General features: G+C 34.9%; 1 protein-coding gene across 2 annotated transcripts in view; it reads left to right on the forward strand.

Annotated features, from left to right (window-relative positions):
• The window catches only part of LOC133185463 (hydroxymethylglutaryl-CoA lyase, mitochondrial-like), a 161,448-nt gene that overhangs the window by 103,768 nt on the left and 32,564 nt on the right, over positions 1-25,116 (forward strand). For both annotated transcript variants that reach the window (XM_061320691.1, XM_061320700.1), the window contains exon 9: positions 24,517-24,642. In XM_061320691.1, coding sequence (XP_061176675.1) covers positions 24,517-24,642 — 126 coding nt within the window. The remainder of the gene's footprint in view (positions 1-24,516; positions 24,643-25,116) is intronic.

The following is a 25,116-nucleotide window of genomic DNA, read 5'->3' on the forward strand; positions in this document are numbered from 1 at the left end:
TTTTATGTTCTCTTATTCATACATGCATAGTATTTTTTATATTAAATAGAAATATTACTGGTATATTAACATATTATTTTCAAATTTTACATCATTGATATTGAATTTAAGAGATTAAGTTTAAAATTCTCAAAAAAGTTCTACTGTAAAGTTTCAAAGTAAATTAAAGTATCAAAGTTTTTACTAAAGTTAACTAAGTTACTAAAGTTGTGTACATTTTAGTTAAGGTACCTGATGATGCGTCCATATAAGTAAAACTAATCATGGCTTTGCTGTTCTTGGGAAGATTTCTCCTCTAAATTCCTATGTAAAAAATGTGATTGCCCATTGTGGACCCACCCTTCCGCATGGTCATAATTTGAATCTACTCTACCTGAGGATGCTTCCAAATAAATATCATCAATCATGACTTTGCTGTTCTTGAGAAAAAGATATTTAAAGATTTTTCTATTGTATTCCTATGTAAAACTATGAGTGAAAAATTCTTGAAAGGTAAGTTAAACAACAATCAATCAATCCATAAAAATATTACTAATCATGGCTTTTCTGTTCTTGAGAAGATCTTAAAAAATTTACCCTATATATTCCCATATAAAACTTCATCAATATTGAGATCCCTAACTACCTCCGGGGTCATGATTTAAAAAAGAAGTTGAATCTACATGTACACTACCTTAGGATGCTTCCAAGTAAAGATGACTAACCATGCCCTTGCTGTTCTTGAACAAGGAGATTTTTTTTTATGATTTTCCTTTGTATTCTTATGTAAAACTTTGATCCCCAAGTGTGGTCCGTAGCTATCCCCGGGGAACTGATTTAAAAAAAAAATACTTGAATGAACACCTGAGAATGCTTCCATATGAATATGACCAATCATGGATTTGCTGTTCCTGAGAGGAAGATTTGTGAACATTATCTACTGTATATTAATTTTTATCTTTGATCTCCCATTGTGGCCCCATTCTATCCCCGGAGGGCATGAATTGAACAAACTTGAATCTACACTTCCTGGGGATTCTTCCATATGAATATATCTAATCATGGCTTTGCGATTCTTGACAAGAAGATTTTTAATAATTTTTTATTTGTATTCCTATGTAAAACTTTTATCCCCGACTGTGGACCCTAACTACTCTAGGGACTGATTTAAAAAAAAATTGAATCTACACTACCTGAGAATGCATACAAATGAATATGACCACTAATAGATTTGCGGTTACTGAGAGGAAGATTTTTAAAGATTTTTTATGTATTCCTATGTTTCACTTTTCCTATTGTGGCCCCCCTCTACCCCCATAGAATTTAATATGACCAATCATGATCATGGCTTATCTGTTTTTAGAAGAAGAATTTTCCTATGTATACCTTTGTAAAACTTTGATGCCCCAGAGTGGACCCCCAATACTCCGGGGGTGAGGGTGGGGGTCAGGGTTTGAACAAATTTGAATTTCCACTACCTGAGGATGCTCCCGTATAAACATGACTAACCATGGTTTTCCTGTTCTTGAGAGGATAAGTTTTAAAGATTCTCCTATATTCCAATGTAAAACATTGATCTACCATTGGATCCTTCTCTACCCCTGGATTTTAACAAACTTGAATCTATACTAAGGATGCTTCCATATGAATATGACCAATGATGGTTTTGTTGTTCTCGAGAAGAAATGTTTAAATTTTTAGCTGGTGGACTGTTAGTCCCCGAGGGTCTCTCTAGCCCAGTAGCGAAGTACTTCGTTATTGGCTTGAAAATACGGATATATATTTAATTGCTGTGGTACAAATTTAGAATTTTTTTTTAATATTTTGGATTTCCAATGTTTCGGCAGTTGCATCACTGAAGAGACATAATTTGTCGAAATGCGCATCTGGTGCATAAAAAATGGTGCCGTATATGATTTACATTTAAAAAAGATTTTTCCTATATTTTCCAGTGTTAAACCCTGATGCCTCATTGTTGCCCCACTCTACCTCCTGGGGTTCTGATTTGAACAAATTTTAATCTACACTTCCTGAGGATTTGTCTACATTCTACATAAGTTTTTTTTATTTTCTGGCCCAGTGGCCGTTAAGAAGAAGATTTTTAAAAGATGCCATTGTTTTCTCACTAATCATCTTCCCTTGGAAGAAGTAGTGGCCGTTCATTTTAACAACCTTGAAGGCTTTTCATTTTAACAATTGGAAATGTGGATTTAAATAATGTTCATACTTTTTTTTGGTAAAATACACAATGAGGTATATTTGCATTTATAAGGTTATGTCAAAAGGAGATTAATAGACAAACATGCGCTCATGGTTTAAAAGAGGAAAAACTGCCTCTTCTAACATTTGCCTTCTGTTCTAACCAAGGGCTGTGGCATGTTGAATATTATAATTCACCACGTGATGTCCTACCTCAGGTAACTCTGTGAATACTAAATTCCGTCACGTGACTTGTAAGGTAGCAAGTTTTGTGCTAACTAGTACACTGTGCTCGAACACGTTGAATTTTCAGGCATCGATTCAAAGTATTCTTTCCTTACATGGTCGTGCTGATATAGTCAATTTCGTTTTGAAACCTTTGTAAATAGTGCACTTGTGCCATACAGAATAAAGGAGGAGATGGGAAAGAGTAATCTCGTATTTTTAGCTCACCTCAACGAAGTTGGGGGAGCTTATGTAATACCCTCGGCGTCGGCGTCCCAGGTTAAAGTTTTTGGAGCAGTTTTCTTTTCAAGAATTTCTATGCCCCATATTAAACAGAGATGCATGGAGGATACTTCTAGTGTGGTTCTTTGTACCAGTCAAGGTTTCAGATGCTGCAATTTCAGCTAAAGAATGACCAGGTTAATGTTTTGGAGCAGGTTAAAGTTTTTGGGGCAGGTTAAAGTTTTTGGAGCAGGTCTCATTTCCAAGTAACTATAGGCCCTATATTGACAAAACTTGCATGGATGATAAATCTAAGAATGCACACTACTGGACTTGCTTCGGATGCTGGATCTGACCTACATTTTCCGGATGAGTGACCAGGTTAAAGTTTTTGGAGCAGATCTCATTTCCAAGTAATTCTAAGTCCTTTGTTGACTAAACATGAATGGATGATACATCTACGGATTCTCACTAGTGGACTTGCTTCGGATGCTAGATCTGACCTATATTTTCCTGATGAGTGGCCAGGTTAAAGTTTTTGGAGCAGATCTCATTTCCAAGTAACTATAAGCCCTATATTGACCAAACTTGCATGGATGATACATCTAAGGATGCACACTACTGGACTTGATTCGGATGCTGGATCTGACCTATATTTTCCGGATGAGTGACCAGGTTAAAATTTTTGGAGCAGATCTCATTTCCAAGTAACTGTAAGCCCTATGTTGACCAAACTTGCATGGATGATACATCTAAGGATCCACACTACGGGGCTTGTTCGGATGCTTGATCTGACCTACATTTTCCGGATGAGTGATCAGGTTAAAGTTTTTGGAGCAGATCTCATTTCCAAGTAACTATAAGGCCCATCTGAACCAAACTTGCATGGATGATGTATCAAGGGAGGAACACTCTCAAACTTGCTTCAGATGCTGGATTTGACTTACATTTTCCGGATGAGTGACTAGTTTAAAGTTTTTAGATAAATCCACTCCCAAGTAACTGCAAGCCCTAACAGACCAAAATTGCATAAATGTTGCATCTAGGGATGCACACTACTAGATAATTACTTTAGTGAGGGACTTTGCCTTACTTAAAGACAGTATTCCTTGAGGTGAGCTCTGTAATCTCTGATCACCTATGTTTATACATGTTATTGTTATTTATATAGTCTAGTTTTAGACCCATTCTTATAATGTTAGCTCCACCTCTCATGCATACCTAATTTATAATCAAGGGCAGGTAAGTGTTAATTTTCTATATCTGGAAAACAGTAAAGACAAAAAACATAGAATTATTTTATTGTATCACAGTCTAAAATCATTTGAACATTTAAATTTTGGTGCCGAATTCACAGAATTCTTTAGTAAATATACAAAAGTGAAATAAGGTTAAGATGTCAAAGCAGCAGAAGCGACGAAAAGACCCAAAACCCAGCGTTAAGTGCAGTTATCCTTTGTCATACTATTAGAATTTATGTCCAATACACACGGAATTTTAATCACTTCGCATTTTTCACAACATTAGAAACGTGTTAAAAATGTATTTCAGTCGCTCACAAAAATTACAGTTCCTCCGAATTTAGCACACTATTAGACTCTTATCGTCAATAAGATATCCAATACTTATCCGATGGTATTTTAACAGAATGTTTCCGGTCTTAAATTTTGAAAGCATCACTTTTGACACGCCTTTAAATACATTTTCACCTTGAACCTTAAACCAAATCACTTCTTGTTGCTGAATATTATTGCAGGGGTCCGTTTTCAGCAAATCCTCTCAGATTTTTCGAGGTTCATCTCTGTTCTCATACTTTTCCAGAACAATGTAATAAAATGACAGCCCATCTATTTTTGTCACCTTTTTTATAGCAGATCTTTATATGGAATATTTTTAAAGCAGGTCCCGCCTAACACCGATAATTTTTTCATCTGCACTACAAGAAGTATTGTCCGAATGGAACTCCATAAGATTCCAACACTTCTCCTCAATAAATCATCGTCTTATATTTAATGATAGATTTCCAACCTTTTTACCAAAATTCTGTAGTTTTCTTCTGCTTTCAAGTCAAAGTATTCAAAACACTATAACCGTTCACGGTAGCTCAGTCGGAAGAGCGCTCGCTCCGTGATCGGGAGGTCGTGAGTTCGAATCTCGGCCGCGACAGACCTAAGTCGATAAAAAATAGGTAGCAACTGTTCCTTCGCCATGCGCTCGGCACTTTGGAGTGAAAGTTGCGGGTCTTTCGGATGAGACCTTAAAAACCGAGGCCCCGTGTCACGGCAGGCGTTGGCACGATAAAGATCCCTCACTGCTCAATGGCCCTGAGTGCCGAGTAAAGGTCAAAATTTGAAGCCCTTCACCGGTATATGGTGACGTCTCTATATGAGTGAAAAATTCTCGAATGGGACGTAAAACAATATACAATCAATCAATCAAAACACTATCTGAACCTCTCTAACTTTATTTTGGATTTAAATTATTGTTCATCTGATTTTATGACTGTTCAGAGCAATGGAAAGGTTTGAAATGACATTAGCACCATGCAGTTTCATGCTCACTAGTCCATGAATAAAAGGGGTGTTCGGTTAGGCTATTGTATTGTGTCACTGTTAGATATCTAAATGGGCTAGATCCCATTGTATTAAAGCAAAGTTGGATATATGAATGAGTAAATGTTTCTTTGGGGTCCAAAGTGGGGAAGTTTTTTAAGTAAGATAAATAACTCGATAGTGTTGAATAGTTTTCTCTAAACTATTCAACACCATCTCGTTATTTATCCATTACTGATATCAACTTGTAATACAACGGCGTAAACTACTGTTCGAAGAGACGTGCTATTGTGTCGATAGAGCAGCGATTGTGGGGTTTTTTTCATGTGATATACATGTACATAGTTTTAGACAGCAGTATAATGTGCGCAATTATTATTTTACTCCTCAATATCAACAAAATGTTTTATGTACATTCAAACGTCAAAGCGTTTGTCCGGTATTTGAAGCAACTGTAAATCATCTAAAACAACTTCAATAAATGTGAGCATGGAATAGTGTCTTTGGAATATAACATTTCAATTTCAGTCTTATAAAGTAAAAAGAAACTGTTTAGTTTTTCCGGTGACGAATTAAATATTACGTAGTAGACCGACAAAAATCACATGTAAACACGTAGTAGTCTGTCATCCTTTGCGATTCATTCAACAGGTCGAGGAAACTATTTTCTGTGACGTCAGAATAAATTGCTAAATGCTAAATGAGGCAACCAACGTGACTGGCAAACTGACCAATCAGCTAACTGAGTTGCATTATGGGTTGCTACAAAAAATACTACATGTACGTTTCGAAAAGGCCACTTTTTAGCTCACCTCGACGAAGTCGAGATGAGCTTATGCTATACCACCGGCGTCGGTGTCGGTGTTAGCGTCGGCGTCCCGGTTAAAGTTTTAGGAGCAAGTCCATTCCCAAGTAACTATAAGCCCTACCTGGACCAAACTTGCATGCATGATGCATCTAGGGATGGACACTACCACACTTGCTTGGATGCTGGATCTGACCTACATTTTCCAGTTGAGTGACCGGGTTAAAGTTTTTGGAGCAAGTCCATTCCCAAGTAAGTATAAGCCCTACCACTACTGTAATGATTTTCCCCTTAGATTCCAAAAAATTCCCTGACGTTCCCCTGTCTGTCCCTTTACATTTTCCTGTCTCCCCCTGACTTTCTCCTATGATCCCCTGTCGTTGTCCCTGACTACCCTGTCTACTCCCTGACGTCCCCAGAGTTTGCCCTGTTATCACTGTCCAACCCCTGATGTCCCCTGACATTCCCTGACGTCCCTGTTAACTCCCTGATGTCCCCTGACTAAGTCCCTGACAACCCTGTCAACCCCCTGTCGTCCCCTGACATTCATTTTTACCAGGAAAAAGGATTAAAATATGTTTTTGTTGCTATTTACTTGTGAGAAAATCGATACCTTACTCCTAGCAATTTTCAAGTTTTGTGAAAATGGATCTAATTATTAGTTTTTCTGTTTGAAATATCTTTAGCAAATTCTTTCAAAATATTATTTTATTGATTGTTTGGTAGCTTTTCAGATAAATCTTAATAAGAATAAATGCCATTACTTTAAAAAAAATAATAAATTACTAATTTATTGCGTCTTGTGTAGCATGAATGGCATGTAAATATATTTTTTTTATCTATTTATTTATTTGTTTATTGATTTTATTAATTCATGTATCTGTTTATTTATTAATTTGTCTGCTTATTTATCTGTTCTTTTTCCCATTTATATATTTATTTTTTTATTCAATCTATCTATTTAATTTATTTTTACTTATTTGTTTTCTTTAATTATCAATAAACAAATGGATTTATTTAAAATTTTTATTTATTTATTTTATTTGATTCAATTCAATTATTTTAATTTATTGATTAATTAAATTTAATTCATTTTGTGTAGTTCTTCATATACAGTGTCCGGATAAAACAAATTATGCTTCAAACTATTTTTTAAGCATATTCAAATTACTTTTAATTCTTCTAATTTCATGACGGGTATCAAAATCATCATTATGCACAATCTGAATCTGGAATTTGTTTTATTGTTCCGTTTTACTTTGGTAAAATAAAAATTTCCTCAAAAACTTGTCACGGTTGTGAAAGAAATAACACCTGCAGAGTGGATACGGTCGTGCTGCCACTGAATAAACAGTGTATAGTGGTCAGTCAAAAGAACAATAGGTGTCTGGTCTGTGTACCCAGAGTCACTGGTCAACTATCAACAGCTCAGAATTTTTTTTTCACAACCGCACAGTTTTTGAGGAACATTTCTATTTTTTTTTTACCAAAGTAAAAAAAGAAATAAAACAAATTCCGAATTCAGATTGTTTGTAATAAGACGATTATTTTGATACCCATCATAAAATTAAAAAAAATTAAAAGAAATGTAAATATGCCTAAAAAAAAGTTTGAAGCATCGTTTGTTTTTCCATAAGACTCTTTATAGGGAACTACACAAATAAATAGGAACAATTGAAAAAATTAATTAATCAAAATAAAATGAATTAACAAAATAAATAAAGAAATAACATTAATTAATTAATTAATTGATAATTGAATAAAACAAATATTTAAAAGAAAAGAAATGAATAGATTAAATAAATAAATAAACAGATAGATAAAAAATAAATAAATAGAAAAATATACAAATAAATAAGTTAAACAAGAGGCCCAAGGGCCTTAACGGTCACCTGAGTATAAAACAACAATCCATAGAGGATCCATAGAGCATAAATTGAAAGCTGCAAAAACAAACCCAGGTTATATAATATATATTAATTTTTCATCCAATCAAATGATGCGTTACAACCAAAATTAACTTATATTAAAATGACTTATCATGGTTTTGTTGTTTTTGAGAAGATTTTTAAATGATCTTTCCTATATATTCCTAACTAAAACTTTGATCACCTGTTGTGCCGCCTCCCTACCCCCAGGGGGTCAAGATTTGAACAAAAATGAATTAACATTACCCAAAGATGCTTCCATATAAATAAGACAAATCATGGCTTTGCTATTCTTGAGAAGAAGTTTGTTAAAGATTTTTCATATGAATTCATGTGTAAATCTTTGATCGTCCATTGTGGCCCCACTCTATCCCCAGAGTCATGATTTGAACAAACTTGAATCTATACTATATCTGAGGATGCTTCCATGTAAATATAACCAATCACGGCTTTGCTGTTTTTGAGAAAAGAATTTTTTAAAGATTTTTCCTGTGTATTCCAATGTAAAATTTTCTTTGTCCATTGTGGCCCCACCCTACCCCCGGGGATCACGATTTAAACAAAATTGAATCTACACTACCTGAAGATGTTTCCACATAAGTTTCATCTTTCTCGGCCCAGTGGTTCTGAAGAAGAAGTTTTTTCCAATGTATTCCCATGTAAAATTTTGATCATTCATTATGGCCCCGCCCTACCCGAGGGGGTCATGATTTGAACAAATTTGAATCTACACTACCTGAGGATTTTTGCACACAAGTTTCATCTTTCTTGGCCCAGTGGTTCTGGAGAAGAAGATTTTTAAAGATTTTTCCTATGTATTCCTATGTAAACCTTTGATCGTCCATTGTGGCCCCACCCTACCCCCAGGGGTCATGATTTGAACAAACTTGAATCTACACTATCTGAGGATTTTTCCATATAAGTTTCATCTTTCTTGGCTCAGTGGTTCTTGAGAAGAAGATTTTTAAAAGATGCCAGTAATTTTTCACTAATTCTTAATTATCTCCCCTTGGAATAAGGCTTGGCCCTTCATTTGAACAAACTTGAATCACTAATACCCAAGGATACTTTGTGGCAAGTTTGGTTGAAATTGGCCCAGTGGTTCTTGAGAAGAAGTCGAAAATGTGAAAAAGTTTACGCACGACGCACACCCGCACGACGCACACTCGCACGACGACGGACGAAAACAGATAGCAATAGGTCACCTGAGTGACTCAGGTGACCTAAAAATAAATAAAAATATTGATTTTGTAACTAATTATTTGTTTGAAGTATCTTTAGTAAATTTATTAATTTAATTGAATTGAATTAATTGATGTATCTTTTTTATTTATTTCTTTGTCGGTTTATTTATCCATGTTTTTTTTCATTCATTTATTAATTTTATCTATTAAATTTATTTTTACGTATTTGTTTTATTCAATTTTTAATAAATAAATTAATTTATTTAATTTTTTTAATTTATTTTATTTTATTCATTTCCTTTATTTTAATTTATTGATTAATTTTATTTAATTCAATTTGTGTAGTTAGACAAAAACATTCTCCGAGTAAAACAAATTTGCTCCAAACAATTTTTTAAGCATATTTAAATTACTTTTAATTCTTTTAATTTCATGATGGGTATCAAAATCATCGTCTCATTACGCACAATCTGAATATGGAATTTGCTTTTATTTTTCCCTTTAACTTTGATAAAATAGAAATTTCCTCTAAAAATTGTCACGGTTGTGAAAGAAATAACACTTGCAGAGTGGATACGGTCGTGCTGCCACTGAATAAACAGTGTATAGTGGTCAGTCAAAAGAACAATAGGTGTCTGGTCTGTGTACCCAGAGTCACTGGTCAACTATCAACAGCTCGGAACTACTCTCACAACCGTGACAGTTTTTGAGGAACATTTTCTTTTTTCTTTTTTTTTTACCAAAGTAAAAGAAGCAATAAAACAAATTCCGAATTCAGATTGTGTGTTATAAGACAATTATTTTGATACCCATCATGAAATTAGAAGAATTAAAAGAAATGTAAAATATGCTTGAAAGATACTTTGAAGCACATTTTGTTTTACCTTACGACTGTTTATGCGAAACTCACAAATAAATTGAATAAAATAGAATTAATTAATTAAAATAAAATGAATTTAAAAAATTAGATAAATATATAATATTAATCAATTAATTAATAATTCAATAAGGAAAATATATCTAAAAAGAAATATATGAGTAGATTAAATTAATTAATTAGTCAATAAATAAATAAATACATGTGGATATATAGATTAACATATAAATAAATATAAATATATTTACTTGCCATTCATGACAAGACGCAATAAATTTGTAATTCATTCTTTTCAAATTAACTGGCATTTATTCTCCTTAAAATTTATCTAAAAGCTACATGTACTAAACTAAAACAATCAAATACAATCATATTAAGAAATAAATTACTAAAGATATTCAAAGAAATAACAATTGACTAAATATATATTTTCACAAAACTTAAGAATTGCCAAGAGTAACATATTTCTCACAAGTAAATAGCAACAAAAACATATTTTAACCCCTTTTCAGGGTCAAAATGAATGTCAGGGAACGACAGGGAACTGACAGGGTGGTCAGGGACTTAGTCAGGGGACATCAGGGCGTTGACAGGGACGTCAGGGAATGTCAGGGGACATCAGGGGTTAGAGAGTGGTAACAGGGGCAAAGTCAGGGGACGTCAGGGAGTAGACAGGGTAGTCAGGGACAACGACAGGGGATCATAGGAGAAAGTCAGGGGGAGACAGGAAAATGTCAGGGACAGACAGGGGAACGTCAGGGGATTTTTTTTGAATCTAAGGGGAAAATCATTACAGTAGTGTACCTTGACCAAACTTGCATGGGTGATGCATCTAAGGATGGACACTACCACACTTGCTTCGGATGCTGGATCTGACCTAGATTTTCCAGATGAGTGATCAAGTTAAAGTTTTTGGAGCAGGTCCATATCCAAGTGACTATTAGCACTACCTGGACAAAACATGCATGGATGATGCATCTAGTGATGGACACTACCACACTTGCTTCGGATGCTGGATCTGACCTAGACTTTCCAGATGAGTGACCAGGTTAAAGTTTTTGGAGCAGGTCCATATCCAAGTAACAATTAGCCCTACCTGGACCAAACTTGCATGGATGATGCATCTAGTGATGGACACTACCACACTTGCTTTGGCTGCTGGATCTGATCTAGATTTTCCAGATGAGTGACCAGGTTAAAGTTTTTGGAGCAGGTCCATATCCAAGTAACTATTAGCCCTACCTGGATAGAACTTGCGTGGATGATGCATCTAGGGATGGACACTACCACACTTGCTTCAGATGCTGGATCTGACCTAGATTTTTCAGTTGAGTGACCAGGTTAAAGTTTTTTGAGCAGGTCCATTCCCAAGTAAATATAAGCCCTACCTGGACCAAACTTGCATGGATTATCCATCTAGTGATGGACACTACCACACTTGCTTCGGATGCAGGATCTGACCTAGATTTTCCAGATGAGTGACCAGGTTAAAGTTTTTTGAGCAGGTCCATTCCCAAGTAAATATAAGCCCTACCTGGACCAAACTTGCAAGGATTATCCATCTAGTGATGGACACTACCACACTTGCTTCGGATGCAGGATCTGACCTAGATTTTCCAGATGAGTGACCAGGTTAAAGTTTTTTGAGCTGGTCCATTCCAAAGTAACTATTAGCCCTACCTGGACCAAACTTGCATGGATGATGCATCTTGGGATGTATGCTAACCAACCTGCTTCGGATGCTGGATCCGACCTAGATTTTCCACATGAGTGAATTTTAGCCATATTTTAACCAAATTAGCATGGATGATGTAGCTAGGGATGGTCACTTCAAGACTTGCTTTGGATTCTGAATCTGACATACATTTTCCAGATGAGTAACCAGGATAATTTTTTTGGAGTAGCTATATAACATTATGGCCTGTAATGATTAAACTTGCATAGATGGTGCATCTAAGGATGAAAACTTCCAGACTTACTTCGGATGATGGAACTGACCAAAATGTTCTTGATTAGTAAACAGGATAAACATTTTTTGAACAGGTCTATTTCCAAGTAACTATAAGTCGTACTTAAACCAAACTTGCATAGATATTGATCTTGGGATGTTTACTAACTAAAAAAGAATATGCTGTGAAATTTGCCTTACTAAAAGATAACATTCGACGAGGTGAGCTTCGTAATCTTTGATTACCTATGTTTAAAGTTGCTGTCGGAAGAACATGAAGCGTTTTTTCAAGCATTTTGCACACTTAATATAATATGTACATCATTATCTACTAGTTCCATGCTCACATTTACATACAAATGTTTTACAACGGTAAAATTTGGGTTTTCTCCACTCCATTGTATAAGTCCGTTTGTTGACAATAGCCTGGCAGTTTTTCCCGGGCTGTACTATCAGTCAGTATGAATTTCACGTGACTATTCCCTTGTCCAAAACAAATCGACTCTGAGTTGTACTCACGTATTGTCATTGTTTACTACGCATACACCTTCGATATATATGCTACTCAATACACGTTCTATGATCAATGAATACCGTACAGCAATAGACTTACGTTTTTTATAACTGCATTAACTTTTAATTTCTAGTAAACAAATAACAAAGTAACAACGAATAACACCAGTAGAATGGCAAATTTACGAATATCAAGCTATAAAAACTGGGTTCTTATATACTTGTGAAGACTTTGTGAGCGGTATTTCAACGTACTAGTTAGCATGGAAAATCTTAATTAGAACCTATTCTTCGTGTTTTTCACAAAAACATTAAAAATAATTATTAGTTGACTTTCCCGCAGTCATTTGAAATCGCGTCCTAAATTTGCCTGACCCACGTGTTTGTAGTAAAATATAAACATGTAATAGACAATCATGCTTTTCGGCTCATTCATTGGACGTTCATTCATTGAATGCTTGCTGTAAGCACCTCTGTGCGCAATGACGACAATATCCATATATGGTAGATTTCTCGACCTGTTCAATTGATTGGGGAATGGGTTTGAAGAAAACATAGTCACGTGTTGAAAAGTGCCTTCCATAAAAGGTAGTGTATCTGACCTGTTGAAATGAACGACTCAAGTGTGATATATTCACAGCAGTCTGTCAATACGACGGAGTATAAGTGCCATTTCAATTTGCAGAAAAACTAAATAGAATCGTTTGAACGATTTAGAAATTCGTTTGTATGATTTTTTAAATCGTTTGAACACTTTTAGAAATTATTTGAACGATTTAGAAAATCATTTGTATGATGTAGAAATTCGTTTGTACGATTTAGAAATTCCTTTTTACAATTTAGAAATTCGTTTGAACGATTTAGAAAACTTTTGAACGATTAAGAAATTAGTACGATTTTTAAAATAGTTTAAACGATTTAGAAAATCGTTTGTACGATTTACACGTTCGTGTGAACGATTTAGATATTCGTGTGAATGATCTTTAAAATCGTTTGTTCACATTGGGAAATCGTTTATACAAATTGCACATTGGTGTGCAAATGAATATGCAATTATAACACAACTTTTTTAGGTCACCTGAGTCACTCAGGTGACCTATTGCTATCTGTTTTCGTCCGTCGTCGTGCGTCGTCCGTCGTGCGTTAACTTTTGAACATTTTTAACTTCTTCTCTAGAACCGCTCAACCAATTTCAACCAAATTTGGTATATAGCCCCTGGGGCCTGAGGGGTGGGGCTAAAACCACCAAAAATAATGCAATCATTGTAATAAGCATTGAGCCCTCTACCAAAATTGTGAAATTCATGGCCCCAGGGTCAGGGGTTCTGGCCCCAGGGTGGGGCTATATAGATCATATAGAGAAAGTGCATTATTTCTTTGAAAATCTTCTCTGCTCCTGGGTATTAAATAAAGTTACTAAGTACATAGTTATGATGAGCAAGAGTGCCTCTTCCAAAATTGTGAAATTCATGGCCCCAGGGTCAGGGTTTCTGGTGTTAGGGCGGGGCTCTATAGATTATATAGTGAAAATGCATTATTTCTTTGAAAATCTTCTTCTCTGCTCCTGGGTATTAAATAAAGTTACTAAGTACATAGTTATGATGAGCAAGAGTGCCTCTTCCAAAATTGTAAAATTCATGGCCCCAGGGTCAGGGTTTCTGGTGTTAGGGCGGGGCTCTATTGATTATATAGTGAAAATGGATTGATTCTTTGAAAATCTTCTTCTCTGCTCCTGGGTATTAAATAAAGTTACTAAGTACATAGTTATGATGAGCAAGAGTGCCTCTTCCAAAATTGTGAAATTCATGGCCCCAGGGTCAGGGGTTCTGGTGTTAGGGCGGGGCTCTATAGATTATATAGTGAAAATGCATTAATTCTTTGAAAATCTTCTTCTCTGCTCCTGGGTATTAAATAAAAGAACTAAGTACATAGTTATGATGAGCAAGAGTGCCTCTTCCAAAATTGTGAAATTCATGGCCCCAGGGTCAGGGTTTCTGGTGTTAGGGCGGGGCTCTATAGATTATATAGTGAAAATGCATTAATTCTTTGAAAATCTTTTTCTCTGCTCCTGGGTATTAAATAAAGTTACTAAGTACATAGTTATGATGAGCAAGAGTGCCTCTTCCAAAATTGTGAAATTCATGGCCCCAGGGTCAGGGGTTCTGGTGTTAGGGCGGGGCTCTATAGATTATGTAGTGAAAATGCATTAATTTTTTGAAAATCTTCTTCTCTGCTCCTGGGTATTAAATAAAGTTACTAAGTACATAGTTATGATGAGCAAGAGTGCCTCTTCCAAAATTGTGAAATTCATGGCCCCAGGGTCAGGGTTTCTGGTGTTAGGGCGGGGCTCTATTGATTATATAGTGAAAATGGATTGATTCTTTGAAAATCTTCTTCTCTGCTACTGGAGACTATTTAAACAAACTAAGTGCATGGTTATGATGCATAAGGATGCCTTTTCAAAAACTGTGAAATTCATGGCCCCAGGGTCAGGGGTTCTGGTGTTAGGGTGGGGCTCTATTGATTATATAGTGAAAATGCATTAATTCTTTGAAAATTTTCTTCTCTGCTACTCTAGATTATTTAAACAAACTAAGTGCATGATTATGATAGACAAGGATGCCTCTTCCAAAATTTTTAAATATATGGTCTCAGTTTTTGGGGGTTCTTGAGGAGGGGGGGGGCTCTATTGATTATATAGTGAAAAAGCATTAATTCTATTAATTAATCATTAATTAATCCTGTCTGCTCCTTAGTGTTGAGCTGATAAATAAATTGCTTAGCTATGATGAAAATGGGAGCTTTGAACAGAATTTTTAAATCTTGTGGTCCTAGGGTCAGGGGTTCTGGCATAACGAGAGGGGGGGGGGGGGGCTTTTGATAATATAGTGGAAAAGTGTTAATTCTTTGAAGTCCATAGTTATGATGATGAGGGTAACTCTTCCAAATTTGTAAATTTCTTGACCCTTGGTCTTGGGTTCTGGTGTTAGGGTAAGGCTCTGTTTAATCTGTAGTGAAAATGCATTGTACCTGTGAAATTCTTCTCTGCTTCTGGGCATATCGGAAGCAAACTGAGTAAAAGTTTAAATGATATGAATAAGTGTATTTCTACCAGATTTTTAAACATCTGGACCATTCATCTAAGCATTCTGGTCCTGGGCAGGGCTCTATTAATTTGTATTCTACTGAGAGAAGTTATTCCCCTTTTCCATTCACCTTTGATAATTAATCACTGTAAATAATGTATTTGAAAGGTTAATAGAATAAGATAATCATGCAAGAATGTTTATCGTATAATTAAAAAAGTACTTTCTTAGTTTTAATAATCAGGTAGACCTGTAAGTAATAGATAAATAAAAATGAGACAAAAATAACTTATCTTATTAAAAGTTCTTCAAAGACCATAAGAGAGGTCAATGCTAGAGGTCTTAATATGGGTTTAAAAATAGTACAGAAGCACTAATAGTTTGTCAATAGTCTGCATGGTGATAGTGTTAAGTGGGGGACAGATTAGAACTTAATTTATGAGTTGATACTGAATACTAGACTTATTATTTTGTTGATCCTGATCTTCCTACTTCTCTTGCTTTAGGGCACATTGCTTCATCTATCAGTGTATTTAACTTCGAAATTGTTGTATTATACTCAGGTGACCGTTAAGGCCCTTGGGCCTCTTGTTTAAAGTATTGATATTGATATAGACATAACACTTTTTGGCCAATTTTAATTAATCCCAAAATCACACATGTTTTGAAGTCCCTCACCCCCACTCCCCATAACATTCAAATAAACTTATTTCTGTTGTACAAAAGCCTCATATGATCAATTTACTGAAGAAAAAAATGCCTTTTGAAAAGGCGTAAAAACGCGAAAAAAAGCGTAATAATTCAAAGTGAAAAGGCGTTATAACGCCTTTTAAGAAGACTATAAAAGTCAATGGTAGTTATTTTTTGTATATAAACTACAGACATTTCTCCAAATAAGTGCCCCCCCCCTCCATTACTACGCACCTGTTTGAAGGGCTTTCCATTTGTATCATCTTCAAAAATAAATCACGGGGAGGGGGGGTTTTGGTCCAAAGGTATTGTCTGCTTAAAAAATCATCAAAAATAGAAATGTCAAATATTTTTTTGGCATGAAAATATTTGACTTTGTTATATGATTGAATAATTTGTTGCACTCTAACATTATAGAAAAAATAAATCCTCCTATTCACCTGCACGTGACCTTCCAACTGAACATAAGGACTTATTTTTTTTCTACACTGGTCTGAAAGTAGATTGAGAACTTCCAAGTTCTAGAGTTATTTCACTTGCACTTTTCTTCCAACCGCATGAAGATAACATTCAGGCACATACATAGCGTCGGGGAAGGGGGTGGGGGCTACAGGGAGCCTTCCCGCTGTCCCTACACCTTTTTTCTGAACGTAAAATTTTACTATAAATTTAGTATGAAAATGTTTGTTGAAAGGCTGGCCCGAATTTGAAGTTTTTTTTCCTCATTTTGGGGGATATTCGAACATTTTTTAGGTTACCTGAATTTACTCAGGTACCTATTGCTATCTGTTTTCGTCCGTGCGTCGTGCGATGTGCGTTAACATTTAAGCATTTTCAGCTTCTCCAATGTAGAAAAAAACCACTGACCAATTTCAACAAATTTTGGCATATTGCATTTAAGGGTGAAGGGGAGTAAAAATTAGAAATGGGGCTAAAACCATCAAAATTAATGCAATCTTTAAAAATCCTCTTTACTCCTGGACATCAAGCAGTCAAACTGTTGGCATGTTTATAATAAGAATTGAGCCCTCTAAAAGAATTGTGAAATTCGTAGTCTGAGGGTCAAGGGTTCTGGTGCAAGGGTGAGGCCCTGTTGAATATATAGTGAAAATGGATTATTTTTAAAAAAAAATCTTCTCCTCTCCTCCTGGGTATTAAGCAAACAAACTAAATGAATAGTTATGATGAGGAAGGATGTCTCTTTCAAAATTGTAAATTTCATGGCCCATGGGTCATGGGTTTTGGTGTAAGGGCGGGGCTATAATGATTTTATAGTGAAAATTCATTCATTCTTTGAAAATCTTCTTCTCTGTTCCTGTGAATTAAGCCGATGAACTGAGTACATGTAGTTATGATTAGGAAGGGTGCCTCTTCCAAAATTGTAAAAGATGCCCTCTCTGGGTCAGGGGTTCCTGGGGGCTTATTTATTATATACTGAAAATGAATTAATGCTTTGAAAATCTTCTCCTCTGCCCCTTGGTATTAAACAAACAAACTAAATGCATAGTTATGATTGGTAAGGGTCCCTCTTCAAATATTATGAATTTCATGGCCCCTGGGTAATGGGTTCTGATGTTTGGGCGGGGCTCTATTGATTATTTAGCAAAATTGCATTAATACTCATAAATAAATCTTTTCCTCTGCCCCTAAGTATGAAGCAAATAGACTAAATGCAATAATATAAATGTAAATGTATGAATATAAGTAAATGTGCCTTTTCTCTGCTCCTGGGTATCTAGGAAGCAACGCAGCAAGGTTAAAGACGCCCATAGGAAATATGCATTAAAATATTCCGAGAAAAGAAATATAATGTTGAAATTTTTTAAACATCGTGAGTTTTGATGAATGGGGATTTTACTATTTGCATGCATATATATCGGGTCTCTGCTGATTTCGGCAAAAGCGACTTTACTTACATGTACATCAGCTGTTTGTTACGTGACATGTTTAAAATTAGGAAAAAATATGTACTGCTACAAAGATCGTAAAAGTTCAACGATATACGGATATCTTTTCGCAATAAAATTGATTGTGTTTTCTTTAAGACAAGTTTCTTAATATGAAAAGTGCTGGGAGCAACTGCCTCATGTTGGGGGATTATGATAAACTTCTTACATTGACATCATACGCATTGAAATAATGTTAAATTACGGAATAAAGCAACAGCGCACGACCAGCTCCCAGCGCTTTTTAAAAATAATAGGGATAATAGCTAGTGTGCTGGAAAACTCAACCTTCATAGTAAAGCGGATGTCGTTGAACTTTTGAGGGGTTGTGCTTGTCATTCTAGTTCGTTACTGCATAAGTGTGCCTTACTGTTGCTTTATGTACAATCTATACATTTTCAATTTAATTATACTATAAAATATTGATTAATACATTCAAAAATGTCTTCATTTTGGTCGGATAACGCTTGATTTATTTTAATTTTTATATTTGCATGTTTCAAGTATAGCTTCATCTACGCCTCAAGTACAGAGAACTGTGTGTCGAACTAGCCCATAACGTCATCTCAGTCAGTGCAGCGAGATCAAGATGGCTGTAATTCTACCGTCACGGTAACTCAGTCGGTAGAGCGCTCACTCCGTGATCGGAAGGTCGTGTGTTCGAATCACGGCCGCGACTGATCTAAGTCGATAGAAAATAGGTAGCAAATGTTCCTTCATCAAGCGCTCGGCACTTCGAAGTGAAAGTTGCTGGTCTTAAAAACCGAGGCCCCATGTCACGGTAAGCGTTGGCACTATAAAGAACTCTCACTGCTCAATGGCCCTGAGTGCCGAGTAAAGATCTTCATTTGAAGCCCTTCATCGGTATATGATGACGTCTCTATATGGGTGAAAAATTCTCGAATGGGACGTTAAACAACATACAATCAATCAATCAATAGTTACACATCGATTTATGTTTACATTATTCATTAGAAAAGACTGTTTTAAGTGTGTATGAAAAAGAACATTGGTATTTCATTTGTACAGTTTTAATGTGATGTCATAATCGTTTTCCCGAACCTCTGCATAGACTGGTGCAATATGGGATTCCTTAAGCTAGCTGCGAAACAGAGTACAAAATTATAATAAGTGAAGCAAATGAGAGTTACTCCCCTTTGCAAAATCGTGTTAAATCAAGAAATCCTCGTATATAATTTAATTAACAGGTTATTTGATGGAATGAGAATACACAAAAGAATGTTATATATTTATAAACAAAATAAAAATTAATGTTTGGTTTAAATGAGCAAAGTATGCTCAAAGTAGGATACTTGCTTGGAAAGCAGTATAAAAGATTAAAATAAAGATTATTTATGTAGCAAAAGGGCTATTTGTGATTAGTATGTGTAAACTATAAAGTTTTGTTGGACATTTGACGACTTATTTTCAGATAAATTCATGGAGATCAGAGTTTAGTTGGCAAGAGATTGCAAAAAGTGTACGAGTTTATCAAAGTGAACACGTGAATAGAGAGCCAGGTGACTAGGGGACATGTTGTAGTTACTGAAAAGTGGCAAATAGCCATGTTGTATACAAAGCCAAGTGGAGAGTGCCTGTTACAAGTATTACCAAGTTGTTTGTATAGCCATGGGGCAAGTGTTGGTACCAACTGTTACTAAATGGCAAGCAGCTAAATTGTTTGTGTAGGCTAAAGGCATCACATCAAGTTAATATACAGACATTAGAGATTTTTAGCTCTTCTGAGCCAAAGGCTCAAAGAGCTAATGCTATGGCCATTTGTGCGGTGTGCGTAAACTTTTTAGAATATGGGCCATAACTCAAGAACCCCTTGGCCAATTATTGTCAAATTTGTCACAGGGCATCCTTGGCCCAAGGGCTCCCGTTTATACTAAAACTAGGGTTGTGACCCTTAAAGAATGGGAGATAATTAGGAAAATAGAAAGAAAAGTACTGGTTGCTAAAAAATCTTCTTCTCAAGAACCACTGGCAGATTATCACCAAACTTACACAAAAAGATGAGGATATGTTATAGATTAAAAATTGTTCAAGGCATCACCCTGGGGTAAAGGGCGTGGTCTCAATGTCACTTCAAAGTTGACCAAAAATTACATTTTATTAAAATGTTGATATTTTGCTTACTATAAGGAATAGGATCATCAAATCTAGTCAGTTGATGCATCTAAGGACCTCATATCTTGTTGACTCAAAATTAGGTCACGGTGACCTACTTCTTTAAATTTTGCGGCCATTCTTTTTCAAAATGATTTAGAGGCAAATTTTGAACAATTTAAGGCCCATGATCACCAAACTTTGTCAGTTGATGCATCATGGGTCATTGGAGTATGTCGAATAAAAAGTAGGTCACCTTGACCTACTTTTTGAATTTTATGGTTATCTTTTTCAAAACAATTCAGGCCATTAATTTGAATACTGAGAGGTTTAGAATCATTAAATCTTGTAAGATGATGCATCTTGGGGCCTCAAAACATATTTATAAAAAAAATAGGTCACAGTGACCTACTTTTCGAACTTTGCAGGCATTCAATTTCAAAGCGTTTCAGAGGCATAATTTGGACATTTTAAGGCCTATGATCATAAAACTTTGTACGTTAATTCATCTTCGGTCCTCGAAAAAAGTCAACTGAAAAGTAGGTCACCGTGACCTACTTTTGAAATTTTATGGCTATATTTAAATATTTAGTGTACTATATGCCTTAGCATCATCAAAATTTGTCAGTTGATGTATCTTGGGTCCTCGGGGTAGGTCGACTGAAAAGTAGGTCACCGTGACCTACTTTTCAATTTATATGACTATAATTAAATATTTCGGGTACTAATTGGCCTAGAATCATCAAACTTTGTCAGTTGATGCATCTTGGGTCTTCGGAGTAGGTCAACTGAAAAGTAGGTCACCGTGACTTTCTTTTGAAAATTTATGCCTTTATTTAAATGTTTCAGGTACTAATTGGCTTAAATCATCAAACTTTGTCAGTTATTGCATCCTGGGTCCTTGGAGTACGACAACTGAAAATTAGGTCACCGTGACCTATTTTTGAAAATTTATGGCTTTAATTAAATATTTCAAGTACTGTTTGGCTTAGAATCATCAAACTTTGTCAGTTGATGCATCTTGGGTCCTTGGAGTATGTCTACTGAAAAGAAGGTTACCGTGACCTACTTTTCAATTTATATGGCTATAATGAAATATTTCGGGTACTAGTGAGCTTAGAATCATCAAACTTTGTCTGTTGATGCATCTTGGGTCCTCAGAGTAAGTGGATGAAAATGTAGGTCACTGTGACCCACTTTTGAAATTATTGCTTTATTTAAATATTTGTAGGTACTAATTGGCTTAGCAATACCAAAGTTTGTCAGTTGATGCATCTTGGGTCTGCAGACTTAGTCGATTGAAAAGGAGGTCACTGTGACCTATTTTTGTAAAATTTTATGACTTTATTTAAATATATCAGGTACTAATTGGCTTAGAATCATCAAACTTTGTCAGTTGATGCATCTTTGGTCCTCAAAGTATGTCATCTGAAAAGTAGGTCACTGTGACCTACTTTTGAAATTTTATGGTTATAATTTTTAAAAATATTTAGGTATTAATTGGCTTAGAATCATCAAACTTAGTTGATGCATTTTGGGTCCTCAGAGAATAACAAGTGATAAGTAGGTCACCGTGACCTATTCTCAGGTACTAATTGGCTTAGAATCATCTTGGGTTCTCAGAGTGTTTCATCTAAAATGTAGGTCATGATGACCTACCTTTGGAATTTGAAGGCTTTATCTAAATATACAGGATACTTAGAAGCTTCAAATAGAAGTGATAGGTTGTACAGTTTATCAGAAGAGCGATTCAAGGCCCTTGGGCCTCTTGTTCTTTGTGTAATTAATTGTAGCACTAGGCAAGCAACAAAAAAGCAACAAAAAATATCTGTATATATTGAATACCCTACAAACTAGGCAAGCGTTTATTGTACATGTATTTGTATATTTTGCATTCACCATCAGCCCTGTAAGACTTGGGAAAACCAAGAACGATCCCAAGAAGATCACTTGGGTCTCGCACGTTACAATAAGCAAGGTTATTTTTACCAGAATTTAAAACAAAAATCTTGGTCAACATACTTCATCTTTCAGTTACTTTTGTTTTACACTTCTTTGGATCCTTTACAGTGTTGTATTATATTCAGGGGACTGTTAAGGCCCTTGGGCCTATTGTTCAGCTTAGTTGTCCAATATTTTTCCTTATAGCACCCCCTTCAAAATTGATCCTATTGATTATTTCTAAAATAAATAAAATAAAATGTGATACAAATAAAATATTTCTAATTGTGAATTTTACCTATTTCATACCGAATCGCCATTGTACAGAAATATGTTTGTAATTCATTCAGAAAATTCGTCTTCTCCTCTTCTAAAAGCTATGTAATGGTTTTATAGACCAAATAAGAATAACCATGTCTATTTTACAGAATAATTTTCTTTATCGTAACTTGCAGAGTTTGATATCAGTGACAATGTTTTACAGCGATCATTTTTCTTGACTAAACAACTTAAGGTGTCATGTCCCTCTGATAAGAGAGATAACTTTCGATCATTTTTTTTGACTAAACAACTTGAGGTGTTATGTCCCTCTGAAAAGAGATAACTTTCGAAGGAAATTATTCCAAGCTGCATGTCCAATGAATTGTCTTACCAAATTTTACTAATGAGGACCATTATGTAGTCAATTTAATCAAATTTAAACTATGTTACAAATATTGATTTCTATTTTCTATGCCAATATTTTTATTAATCACTTATAATTGTTTACCTTAAACATTTATACTCAGCTCCTTTAAACTGGTAAAATTGAGATATTTCTTTCTCTTAACATCTAATTCTCTTAATTGTTACAGGAATTCTTGATGCAGAATTTTTAGAATCAATAAATAATTTTTTTCCTTTTAAAAATATTTTGAAGAAAGATAACTCCTGTAGATGGAATGATAACTTTTGTAGATGGATGGATTTTTATTTTACAAGCACAAAAAATTGTGATATTCTGATTTAAAAAGCAACACTTTATTATGTTTTCTTATATGAATTAAATAGGTATGACGGTAAATTTTATTTTCATATGCTTGTATACCTCATGTTCTTAATTTTTTGCTAAGATAAATAAAGCGATCTTTCTATTCACCATATTAAATTTTCTACATATCATGATTAGACATAATATTAATTTCTGAAAAAGTAAGCAACACTTCATACTTCAAACTATTTTCCATTGGAATCTAATGCTATTGTTGTTGATGAAAATCAATGTTGGGATTTTAAAACAAAATTTAGAGCAGAGGGAGATTTCACCTTAATTAAACATACATGTATTATATATATGCGTAGAAAATATTCAATTTGTGAGAAACATAAGTATGCATATATAATGTGCATGTACATGTACAGGTACTTGTAAAGATAAATCATCTTTCCCAAGACATTGCGGGAATCTTCATTTATTTCTTTTTATTTGTTCTGGAAGTGTTCAGAACATAGAAAAAAGATTTTAATCTTGTCTGGTGATACGGGCACTGTAAAATTTATTTATCTTTAACATTTAGGTATCTTTTTTGTACCTGACAAAAGAATACAATAGAATGAGTACAATGCAATAAAATCATCGGATACGTTCCGAATGAATCATTCACTTTGCGATCCCCATTTACTTTGCTCTTGCGTTCTGCGTTCGCTCTCCTTTTACATAGATGAGTTTCAGTATTCACACATTGTTCACTCAGCGTTCGCTCTGTGTTCGTTCAGCGTTAACTCACCGTTCTCTCAACGTTCGCTCACCGTTCAAGTGGGAAAGTAGAGCGATTCAGGGACTGTACTTTTTTTTAAAATGTGAGATCCTTACAAAATGTTTCTCCTCATACAGATCTCGTTTAACTTTTTTGCTTGTTAAATTTTTAAGGCCAGAGGAATGACATTTTGTGAGTGAAGAAAGGTCAAAAAATTGATTATGCGAAGTACTTTGAAAAAAATTCTTTTTCACAATTTTTAATGTTTCTATTCAAGATAAAATTAGACTGTATTTGGTCCCATGATTTATTTCGACTAAAAAAATATCAGAGGAAAAACTTAGAAAAAGTGAAAAGTAAGACGCAACTACAGTGCAAAAGGATTATAATAAATGCATCGTAGCGCCAAAAAGAAGCAAATATGCCCCCGTTTTTGGTTTGATTTTTAATTTAGCTATGTGTGAAGATACTAAAAATGTACTTGACAACAAATTCTTAAGACTTTTTATAGCAGGACCCAATCTCCTTAAATCTGTGCAAAATACTCACTAAATCAGTACTTTTATTTCTCAGATGGGTGTGGCAGTCATAGACAGCTCAACAGCAGGTTTAGGTGGTTGTCCCTATGCTAAGGGAGCCAGCGGAAATGTGGCCACAGAAGATGTTTTGTATATGCTAGATGGACTTGGAATAAAAACCGTAAGAAATCTTGTCTTCCTTTCAACAATAGAGAAATGTGCGTGATGCATACCTTAAAAATTCTATACGAAAGATCAGAATACTTTCACACATTATCTATATTTATCACATGTCATTAACGGGCCCCACTTCCTTAGGCCAAGTAAATGTCACTGCATTCCTAAAATCTAATTCACAACTGTTAATAAGCTCTCATCAATATATCTTTGATAACCAGTGCAAAGAAGTTTGGGGAGGTATATTAAAATCACTTTTTCACATATTCATAGTCACGATTTGCGTCCATTTGATTCTTTAGGCGAGGGGCGGCCCTAACAAAAAAGTACTGTAGTTTACTATAGCTAACTATAGTTTACTATAGTTAACTATAGTAAATCAAAGTTTTCAAAAGTTTTCACTATAGTAAATCAAATTATTTTTACTATGAATTTCAGATCGTAATATTTTATTTTTCTTCATTTCTACAAGCAATTT

This window comes from Saccostrea echinata, unplaced genomic scaffold (genome assembly GCF_033153115.1).
Source record: "Saccostrea echinata isolate AGI-Se365-2 ecotype Australia unplaced genomic scaffold, CSIRO_AGI_Sech_v1 ptg000001l, whole genome shotgun sequence".
Taxonomy (NCBI): domain Eukaryota; kingdom Metazoa; phylum Mollusca; class Bivalvia; order Ostreida; family Ostreidae; genus Saccostrea; species Saccostrea echinata.